Source organism: Conger conger, chromosome 6 (genome assembly GCF_963514075.1).
Source record: "Conger conger chromosome 6, fConCon1.1, whole genome shotgun sequence".
NCBI classification, from domain to species: Eukaryota; Metazoa; Chordata; class Actinopteri; order Anguilliformes; family Congridae; genus Conger; species Conger conger.
Genome location: NC_083765.1, coordinates 57461614 through 57473394, shown reverse-complemented (window position 1 = coordinate 57473394; position 11781 = coordinate 57461614). Strand labels below are relative to the sequence as shown.

Below are 11781 nucleotides of genomic sequence, written 5' to 3'. Positions count from 1 at the left end.
AACTTTGCAGTCCACACCTCTGCCATTTTAGAGACCGCATCCTGAGCAAGCAGCTCCCTCAGTTGCCCGTGGGAGGCGAACGGCGGATGATAAATTCTGAAGGGCACTCGAAAACAAAGGTTACAAATCATATCCCATCAAACAAAAAAAGTTCTGCTTGTTCAGTGTGTCAGAGCCACTAGCAGTGTTTGTTCCTAATTGTCTCTGTCAGTCAACAGCCATCTTTGATCCTGTTGGGACTGTGTTGAACAATGTACTCTACCCTTTCTCTGCCCACTGCCCTCTAATGACAACAATCCTCTCTTTCTCTAGCTTGCTGTTCAGAAAGGCTTCGAGAGTCGAGATGATTGCTCTTCAGCCTTTTTGCACTTTTACAATCATTAAAGACAAGAATGTAATGCTTTCTCCAGCTATTACGTTTCAGAGAATGTCTATGGAGTCACTCTTTCTCTCTCTTCCTCTCTATTGCAGTCTTGTCTGTTTTGGAAATCTACGTTATTGATGAGCAACACTTTTAAACCCTGTTCTGACATTTCTTATACAATGGAGGGAAAATTTAATACAGGTGAAACTCTCACAAGTGTACTATTCTACTCCATTTCCCATTGTAAGCCAAACAATAATATTTCCTTTTATGATCACTGCTATATGTTCCACGATCTATGTCACTTTCTCTTTGTTTGCATATTTGTACTCACTTTCCAAAAAGTGCATTGAAAAATTGGTTTTGTTTATTTTTAATAAGGCAGAGCATTGATTGTCTAGAGCCCTCGGGTTTCACATATTAAGTAGATTGCCAATTATTTCCATACATTTGATTTGAACTTCAGAAACGTGGGAATAGATATTAGAAGCTCACTGGGGTTCAAGTCAAGACTCTGCTCAGTGTTACATAAGTGCCCATTATTTGCAAATGCAAATCATTCAACACATAAGCTCCCAATGTGCTGAAAATCACACTCTGAGGATAGTTTTCTTATTTTTCACCCTCAAAGAATGGCACTTCACATTTTATGTAATGAAACTTTCGGTACAAATGTTCCAAATTATATTTTTGTACTGAGTAGAGCAGAGAATATTGTCTTTTGGTACTTTAGCTGCAGTCCCAGGTTAAACTGACCTTGAGATATAGTCCTAATTAGCACACATGTAAATTTTTCCCACTATAAATTGAAATCATTCTGATATTGTATAATCAGCAATACAGTTTCTTGTAATAGTACAGATGTTCTTGTAAAGGGCTTATTGTACATACATATAGTATAGTTTAGAGCAGCCGACATATCCCTGGACAACACAAGACACACTTTTACCTGAGGCTGACTATCAAATTGATGTTTATACCCAAGGCCAGACCATTTATGTGTGCCAGAACTGTGCATCTGACTCTAAAGAGTTAGATTAGTCAAATATACAGTAGACTACAGCTGCCGCATGCCACTGTGTTGTTATTCATTTTGGAGATTGTTGTTGGTTGGGGGGGGGGCAATGGAAGCTTGTCGTTCATCGTACAGATCACTGACAGGGAATGATGGGGGGGGGGGGGGGGTAAAGGGGTTCTGCAGTTGTTCACCATGGGGATTGTTGACGGTCGAAGAGGTTTGTCGCTGACCACAACGGGGTGGGGGTACCAGCAATTGCGCTTGGGGGGGAAAGTACCTCCCAGATCCAGCCTTGCTGGTCCTTTGCTAAATATTTGGTTTTGAATTTTTAAAGAAAAGAAACAAAAATCACAATGACATGGTTGTGTTCTTATTTGTTGAAAAATCCAATGTGACAACTTACCCACTGATGGGTAAGTGCGCACCCCCTACTTAAGTTGCAATAAGTATTGAAATAAGATATGAAGATGTTATGAATACAAAATATTTGCCTGAACCATTGAATCATTCTTTCATTTGGTTTGACATTTATTCCATTATGATATATTGCGCCCAGGATTGAAAAGCGTGACACTATGCCCCACTCTTCCCTCCATAAAACTCTCATCAGGCTGCGGTTTGAACTAAAAGCATAAATGTCAATATAATGCATTGTATTATTGCAAATATAAAAGAAAAACCTGAAGCAAAAACAACATTTAAGTGGCCTTAATACCTTTGTAATTTCTGAGATATAAGTAAAGAGTAACCAAAGGTGGAAGGTCCAGGGGTCAGAAAGTCCTGCTGTGTGTTTCTTCCAGCCGTAAACTCAGCCAGCTGATTTCACCTATTAGTTCTACCTCCTGGCTGAATAATTGTGCTAATTAGCAAATGATTGAAACAAAATACTGGGGAGGATCTTTACTTTCTGAACCTGGATTTTCCACCTCTAACTACTGTAGCGTAGTGTAATTTTCCCACCCAATTTGTTGGTCACTGTATCAACCCAACACAATTAAAACACACATTACAATAAATGATAATTCATTTTATTTTTCACTCACAATCACGATACAAAGCATTAAAACATTAAAAGATGAGCAGTGCTATGTGATTATCTGTACAATACATACAGAATAGTTATACAAATACTTCGTACAGTACCTCTGTAGTTGCAGTGACATTTAATACATCTTATGGCTTGGTGATGTAACGTGAGTCCTAGTGAATTTTCAGCTCTGCTCAAGCTATGCCACAATACTGAGCTCTCAGCAGATACACAGGAAGCAGCTACAGTTTCAGCTGCAGGCCCAACTGATGCAGGGTAGATATGAGGCACAACGAATACATGAAGCACAATCAAATTCTTCACATAGTTAATAGCTGATTTTCTGTTCATATTCGAGCAAAATGGCAAATGTATGATTTCCAATTAGCTACAAATACACCAGATAACAAAAAATGCATCTATCCTCTATATAGCTCATTGTGTTTACTAACATACATGGATTATGATGAGGGGATACTTTAGGCCCAATTTTGTTTTTCTCTGCAGTTTGTTTTGACTTTTTAAGTTGAACAAGGTTACCACCTAGTGGAGAAAAGTCAAAAGTGCACTAACAGCACCTCCATGACAGTCCCTTATCAGAGACTCTCATTACAGTTGAAACATATTGGATCCTGTCTTCAAGTTAATAACAGTAAGAGCATCACTGCTCTTACCTTGACATTAGGGTTTGACATCCAGAACATTGTCATTGAGTACACATTGTGCACCCCCCTACACATTTACATTACATACAGGCTATTCGGGTTCACTGGACCCGAAGGTTATGAGTATGAGGTTTATATGTTTTATAAGTATGAGGTTTGCTGTGTACCTTTACCTGGTCTTCCTCCTACCTTGGACTATTGTGTGTGTGTGTGTGTGTGTGTGTGTGTATGTGTGTGTGTGTGTGTGTGTGTGTGTTTGTGTGTGTGCGTGCATGCATGCATGCATGCATGCTTGCCTGTGTGCGTGTGTACTTTCTCCTTTAGATTTGTGGCATGTTTCATAGTTTGAGTGTGTGTGTGTGTAGTTTTCCACACTACAGAGGGCAAAGAGTGCAGGAGAGCAGGTCTGGTGCGTGGCAGACAAGGTTGCAACATTGTTACATTTCAATCACGAGAACCTGTCTGTTCCCACATTTTCACAGACTCTTTCTCGTCTGTGTTTGCGTGAACCTACACTATGTCTGGCGCATGCTCTGAAAATGAGGATCATCTCTCAGTTAATTCGGAATCTGAGAATGAATTTGAATGTGAGATTGACCTTCAGCCTGCCCCAGGACCAGCCCGACAGAAGCCAGCCCCAGGACCAGCCCGTCAGCAGCAGAGGAGAAATATGGACAGCAAAAAATGGAGATATTGAATACATCGCCAAGAAGAAGCGATGTGATGTGTGTGGACCAAAGCAGGATCGAAAGACTCAGTTCTCGTGCAGAAAATTCATTTGCAACAAACACACTGTCAGACTGTGCCCCTCGTGTGGTGTGTAGATATTGTGTTCAATCAGGGCCGTTTGAGTAATGACTGGGTCTCTGAACAAAAGTCCAGTGAAAGGGCCCTCCAGTTTTTTATGACTGGACTGCATTTGCCCCCTCCTTGTGGCTGGGCCCCAGAAAGCTTTGCTGTTTTCCGCCTTATTGTGGGCATGTGTTCATTGTTAAATTTGTATTCTGTATCCTAATTTCAATTTAATTTAAATCAATAAACACCAGTATTGAAGACAGCCTTCTCTCCTTTATATTTGTTGAAGATAAACATGATTTCTTCCTTCCAGTTTTGATTATTATTGATTTGTTTGACCAAAATCACATTTAATCACAAAAAACGAATACTAATGAATGTGATTTAGCAGGGGTAAATGGCACATATTAACCATATATGCAATATGTTACGGTCTATATTGCTTGTAATTAAGATAAGGTCAACATCTGTGAAGTATTTTTACATAAATTGTTATGACTGTATTGTTTTAAGACCCCAATAATGGTATGGGTCCACCAGACCCGTGAAAAGGTCCTGAGTAACAGAAATATGTCAGCCGCACAAGGGTTAACTCAACTTTAATTCTCAGCATCATCCACACAGGTTTTGATCAATGGTAGACCTACTTGGATGATCACGTTGACTGAAACCAGTTTATTTGTTACCTAGTCCGCCATAATTTGTTAAAACTTCTTTATGAAATAGCCAACACCTAGTCCAGTGCTTCCTAAGCTTGGTCCTGGGCCCTCCTTGTGGATATTAGTTTTTTTCCCAACCACAATTGCAATTCCATTTTTCTTAATTAGGTGCTTTTCATGTTTAAATCGATTATATTTACCCACATAAGCCACATTATGCCAGCAATAGCCTTGCATCCCATTAAGAATAAAATTTTCAAATACAGAAGAGATCTTTCACAGAGTTTCTGGTTATGCCTTCTCCAGTGCGCAGGTTCAAATCTTGTGACATTCTCTTTTTTTTTTTAAACCTAAAGAAAATTCCCATGTTATATAGTGCTTACATGCTATATTGCAAGCAAATACATTAAATAATAACGGTTTGTCGATTAAATGAAAGCGAGGTTAATCATTCTTAATTATTCTCTAGAAGGTTACATTGGTCACATTTAATTTGATCAGTTGAAAGTCATTTACCTCTTTTTATCCATGAACATAGGAATTGTGTTCTTCATGACATGCACAGGTTTGTTGGACATACTGTGGCTTAAAAGGGTAAATAATCTAAACACAAAAAGCACCTAATTACTAAAAAAATTACAGAATTGTGGAATTGCAATTATGGTTGGAGCAAAAACCAAAAGCCTACACAGAGGGGTGTCGGGACCTTCCCTTGTAAGCAGTGGTAGAGTGCAAGGAAACCAGAATTATTGGTGCCCTTGATAAATATGCAGGAAAAATGAAGTTAAATAAATCAATTAATTCTGGAGCCCACTGTATACACAGTCTAAATGAATACGTATATAATTAATATGTTCCCAATACTTCCCAAAAAATGCTTTTGTACCATTATGTTAGCCAGTTAGCTGTAGCTACACTTCCTTGCCTTTTATTACATTTTCAGGCCCAAACGTCATTGACTAGGGCTTTGGTATTGTTGTTGGTGCCATTGACCATACACATGAAACTATCAGTCAAAGTATCCTCACTGTTGCCTGCAGCAATTAGAGACAGATCCCCATAAGAAACCCAAGCTTAAAACAGCCTTAACACTCTGCTGAGTGCAGCAGAGGAGGGCTTGTGTTCCCCACAACACAAGTGTAGGCTACAGATTTAGGATTTGGAAAGAGTTCTATTGTATCATAAAATTTACAGGAAAGGAAATAATGGGTAAATATATACCTCCCATATGGAACAATTACAGTGCCTTTTTCACAGAACTGTATACAGAGCATTCCATAAGTATTTGGACAGTGGTAAAATCTCTGTTCTCTAAGCACTGTGCTCCAACATATTTGATTTTAAATTTGACGTGCAGACTGTCACCTTTAATTTGAGGGTATTTACATCCATATTGCTGGTGTATTCAATCACTTATTTCATGCAGGTATAAAAATAAATAAAAGATTTCAGAATCTACATAGAATACACCAGACTAATCAGAAATAGCTGAGGAGCCAACTTTCCGATTACTTTTGGTCCCCTAAAATAGGACATAGAGTATATCATGGGAACTACATGCATTTTAATATATGTACTTATATTGTATTATTAATTACATATACAATAATTATACCTATGTAATAATTCCACCTATACTATCATAAATATCCAAACATTGCCTGGTTTTGCATATTATATTTAACAAGTATTTACATGTTAAATATAATGTGAGACATAGGAATTTTATACATTTGTTTTTTAAATAACATATTTATATTGTTCTTAATTTCAAATATGACATGCAGCACAATATAGGCCATTTAAAGAAATTTTGAACGTCCCATTTAAATATATGACTTCTCCGTATGGGATAGGATATATTTTGGGACCACAATAAATTGCAACGTGTCCATTACTGAATGCACCTTACGAGGGCGATGTACAGGTTTGGCAGGTTTTCAGCGCGACGCATTCGCTGATTGGCTGATTGTTCTGCTGGTGAAGGAGAAGAACGCTTTCTCAATTGTTTTACTTCCTTCTTCCTCGTATAACGCAGGCTGGTTGGGCGAACAGAAATAGGCCAGCAAGGTAATGAATTGCCACTCATTTCCACAAATATATCAAAGAATGCTGAAACTTTGTTGTTCTAGGCCAGCTAGCAATACCGGTCTGCTATGTCCGAAAATGAACCAATTAGTTGGTTCAGTTAGTTATTATCAATAACTAATTATCTTCTATGCTGTGAGAATCTAGGTAAGCAAATCTAAAATGTGACAATACAATTCGAAGGAATAGGAAGGAATTATATTAAAAATTACGAACTTCTGTAAATATGAACGATAATTAACTTTAACATTGTATCATATTATTGAACATATTGCAAATGTGATACCTATCGAACTTGTTTTTGCTTGTTGGATTTAGTATTGTCACTTTAAGTGGATGGCTTCGCTTTCAGAAGGCGGGTCTAGGATGTAGACGTATTAAAAGAGCGCCAGTGTTCTTTGACTGTTGTACTTTACTTGCATGTTTAGGTGTACTGGAATGCATGAAATCACGGCTTGGTTCACCACATTACATTCATAACTCTTTTTTCATGTTTCTGCATCTGCAAACAAAATGAACAGGACTCAGTTGAAACGTTCGAAGATTCTCAGAATGGCTCTTGACGGCGAGGATTCCATGGATGGCAAGACGGATAGCTTTTTAGTGAGAGCCGTCAAGATAGCTTTTGTGGTGGCTCTTTATTGGTTCGTTTCAATAACTATGGTTTTCCTGAACAATGCACTGTTGGGTAGTCGTGAGCTGGACGCCCCTTTATTTGTGACATTCTTCCAGTGCCTTGTTACGGTGGCGCTTTGCTGGCTCATGAACTTATTGGGGAGGCTGTGTCCGGGTTCCGTGGATTTCCCCTCGGTCAAGTTCGACCCAAAGGTGTCCAGAGAAGTCTTGCCTTTGTCGATCGTGTTCATCGGAATGATCACCTTCAACAACTTGTGCCTCAAAAACCTGGGAGTTGCATTCTACACAGTTGGGAGATCGCTCAGTACGGTCTTCAATGTGCTCATGTCCTATGTGATTCTGAAGCAAACCACATCTTTGTATGCGCTCCTGTGCTGCGGAGTCATTATAGGTGAGTTTGCTAAACGGTAGTACTGTGCTGTTACAGCCTGCTACTCCTTGCTGAAACGGAGGGGCCAATAAATTATTGTATTTGTATAGAATGTCTTAAAGAAACAATGGGTTAGATTGTGTTAAAACATTGTTATAAGACCATTGTAAATCCCTTCCTATCATTGAAAAAATCTCACTCGCCCCCTGCCTGTGTTTTATAGTCCTTAAATTCGGATTTGAAAATATACAATTGACGGACTCTGTACCAAAACATTGTATAGCTATACAGTAATTGAAGCTCATTGGTTAGAATTTGGTTCTAATTGCCACAGCCAATTGCGTGGGGTTTCGATGTCAGCGCGTTCACGGAGAAAGGGGAGGGGTAAACAGTGTTGTGGTTTTTGTTGCTGCAATTCCTCTCTTGACCGTTAGAAGTCTGAAATTACCTTTTTAATTTTCACACCGTACATTTTCAGTTGTAAATTATTTGTTGAAAATGTCGTGACAATTGTACAATTGGCCTGCAATTATGGTTGGGGCTTAGACTTTTGAGGGGTAAAAAAATAAAATAAAAATGCAATAAAGTTGTTTGATGAAAATGGGCTAATGTGTAGTATCTGTCTCCGATATGGCGCAGGTGGATTCTGGCTTGGCGTGGATCAGGAGGGGGCTGAAGGGTCTCTTTCCTGGTCTGGAATCGTCTATGGGGTGCTGGCCAGCATGTGCGTGTCGCTGAACGCCATCTACACTAAAAAGGTCTTGCCCGTGGTGGACAGCAGCGTGTGGAAACTCTCGTACTACAACAACATCAACGCTTGCCTCCTGTTCATCCCGCTGATCCTGGTCTTCGGGGAGGTGAACAAGCTCTACAATTTCAGCAGACTGGACGACTGGCATTACTGGGGCATGATGATGCTTGGTGGAATCTTCGGGTTCGGCATCGGCTACGTTACCGGGCTCCAGATCCAGTTCACAAGTCCGCTGACGCACAACGTGTCCGGCACCGCCAAAGCTTGCGCACAGACTGTCCTGGCTGTGGTGCATTCCGCAAGCGTAAAGAGCGTTTTGTGGTGGACGAGTAACGGCATGGTTTTGGGGGGCTCGTTTGCGTACACCTGGGTTAAAGGTCTTGAAATGAAGAAGTCGCAGGAAGAACCACAGGTTAAAAGCAGAGCTGGTGTATAGGGAGAGTCTCCCTGATGCGTCAGTGAGATTAAAGAATGTAAAGACTGCTCTTTCGCTATTTAAGAGAGCTGGCCTCCCTCTTAAAATATAAGTGTAGCTGTGTTGATAATACTATTTTGTATAGTAGTAGGGTGATTTTTTGACTGTATGGATCTGACGCACAAGTTGCATCAATCAATGTGACCAGTGTTTTGTAGTTTTGTATTTACATTGGGTTCTATTGGTTGGAAGTAGATTTTATTTTTATTATTTTATTTTTTATTTTTTTTATATCTGAAATCATAGCACTCGGTTTAATTTAATTATTTTAATCTTTTGAATTACATGAACATGCACATATATTTTCTGGATATACCTTTTATAATTAAGGTCAACTTCACAACTGAGGGAACTTTTAAAAGCATTGATTTATATTAAACTTGTGGAAATCTGACTGCTTTGCTGTGATCAAAACAAATTTAACACTGAGCCAAGGTCTCAGATTATTTTCTATGGCCATTGGTAATGCTTAACACCAAGATTAATGTCTATGATGCTTATTGATTGTAAAAAAAATTCTGTAATAGTGAAGAAAAATTTAACTGTGAAGAAAGTAATTGAATGTGACTGACTCAGAACAGTCGTACATGCCATTTTTCACACATTGGTGTGAAACTTAATCGCGCGTGCGTGCGTGTGCGCGTGCGTGCGCGCGTGTGTGTGTGTGTGTGTGTGTAGCCTGGTCTGACTGGGATGTGGCACTACCCATTTCCTCACCTCTCCAATTTTATCCTAACATTGTTCATGTGACAACCTCCCCAGATATTCAGATAAAGTAGGAAATGCCTCCATAGAACAATTATAAGTTAGCCTTTTTGTTTTTATTTTGCCGTTTGAATTGTCATTGTCTGACAAGGTGTGCAAACTGCAGCCAAACTAAGTTCCCTAAATGGAATACAAAAGTATGGTCTTGTGATATGGCCAATAACAACTCCTGAAAGTCCCACTAGATGGCGCCAATATCCATTAATTGATGTCTACGGATTTGCACCCATTGGTATGATTCAGTAAATACAGGTTTTAATCTAATATGCTCAGTTGATGACATTAGATTTGTATATTTTATTATTGTCTTATTTTATCTCTCTATTATGCATGTCGATCGCGGCTCAACTTGGACGGAGGACACGCACTGCATCTCCATATGTATTTGTAAGTTTTTTCCAACTATAAACGTTGCTATGGTTACTAAGGGACGCAAAAGCTCGAATCAGCTATCAAGGAACCATGCTGTGTGGAGCACTCCACAGAATTAATTCAACTGATCCTCTCCACTAAAACCAACCCTGAACATGTATACCACACGTTGTTACATTTTTGTCATTTCACAGATACTCATGCCCAAAATTATGTGCACAGATCAGAGAGGGTTTTTATTTATTTATTTATTAGGCCAACAAAGTGTTACTGTGATGCAGTGTGAAACATCTAGCAAATAGTCAACACAATACAGAATTTCCTGGTATTTTTATCTAGAGTTGTTAAACATATCACCTTTTGTATCAGACCAAATTATTAGATGGGCAAAAGTTTTGGAACATGTGACTGACGGGTGTTTCTTGTTGCCCAGATACGTCCTGTTTGATTGGTTACAGGATAAATAGTTCTGGATGTCTACTCTTGGTTTTAGCCTTAGGTTTTGCCTGTGAAGACTGCATTTGTGTTAAAATAACATGCAGATCAGAGAGCTGTCTTTTTGGGAAAAGCAAGCCATTTTGAAGCTTAGAAAAGAGGGGAAATCGATCAGAGCCATTGCAGAAGCATCGCTCAGAGCCATTGGAGATAGATCGATTTCCCCTCTTTTCTAAGCTTCAAAATGCACTCGCACTGGTGGACCACAGTGTGGAGAAAGAAGGGATCTGCTCATGATAACATACAAGGTCATCTGTGAAGCATGGTAGAGGAAGCGTCATGGCTTGGGCTTGCATGGTGGCTTTATTGATGATGGTAGCAGCAGGATGAATTCAGAAGTCTACAAAAACTGCTCACAGAGAAATGCGTCCAAACTAATTGGCATACATTTCACCTCCTGAAGAGGAGATTGAAGGGAAAACCACCCCCCAAAACAAACAATTGAAAGAGGCTGCAGTAAAATCATTTCAAAAGAAGAATGCAACAGTTTGGTGATGTCAATTGGTCGCAGGCTTATGCAAGGGATATGCTACCAAATGTTAAGTGTTATTTACTTTCATTTACTTAAATACTCTCTGTTCCAATACTTTTGCTTGCCTGAAAATTGGGTGGTCTGATACCAAATTTGCTATGTTCAAAGTAGTTGAACACATCTAGGTGCAAATACCAGGAAATAAAAGCAGAAATTCTGAACTCTTGTCTTGTGTTCATATTTATTTATTTGTTTATTTTTAATCTCAACCCCAAATTTAGTGTATTGCAAAAACAAAGGAATTGGCCTAGCTGTTCCAAGACTTTTGGAGGAGACTGTAACTTAATGATACAGGCAAGCAACATTGCCATAGCAACTAGACGCCTTGCGTTTTGTTACTGTATTAAATATTTATGCCCCATAAAACGTCATAAATAAATTGGACACGTATTACAGCTGTAGTCCATGCTTTTCCCATCTTATTTCAGACCTCATCCGCTGGCAGGATAAAGATCAATGTGATAACTTCCAAAGATATTCTTGAAAAGACGTCTTGTTGACAAATCGTCCTGAAATTCGTACGTCGTATGCGTAAAATTAGACATTATATAAGGAAGTGACGTGTAAATAAAGCATGATGCCATGCCTTCGGTGGCGAAGCTTTATTCATGACAAATTCGAACAACTCTCCTCAGAAACGTGAAGGGGACGGGCCTACACGTGCTGAGCAGCCAATCGAAAAGCAGCTGGGCGTGTTGCTCATTTTAATACTTTTTACACGCGTCACACTCTAACCAATAGGATCCACAGGAGGAGGGAAATGATTAAG

General features: G+C 39.2%; 1 protein-coding gene across 2 annotated transcripts; it reads left to right on the top strand.

The window, feature by feature from the left end:
* The first annotated feature begins 6560 nt into the window (after positions 1-6560).
* Positions 6561-9066, top strand: slc35c1 (solute carrier family 35 member C1). Of its 2 annotated transcripts, XM_061246591.1 has the most exons (3): positions 6561-6598; positions 7138-7643; positions 8262-9066. In XM_061246591.1, the coding sequence occupies exons 2-3, from the start codon at positions 7169-7171 to the stop codon at positions 8807-8809; spliced, it is 1023 nt and encodes a 340-aa protein (XP_061102575.1). In that variant the 5' UTR covers positions 6561-6598; positions 7138-7168; the 3' UTR covers positions 8810-9066. The 2 variants fall into 2 exon arrangements, with proteins under 2 accessions (XP_061102575.1, XP_061102574.1); XM_061246590.1 differs by lacking the exon at positions 6561-6598 and having other exon boundaries at positions 7019-7643.
* The last annotated feature ends 2715 nt before the right edge of the window (positions 9067-11781 follow it).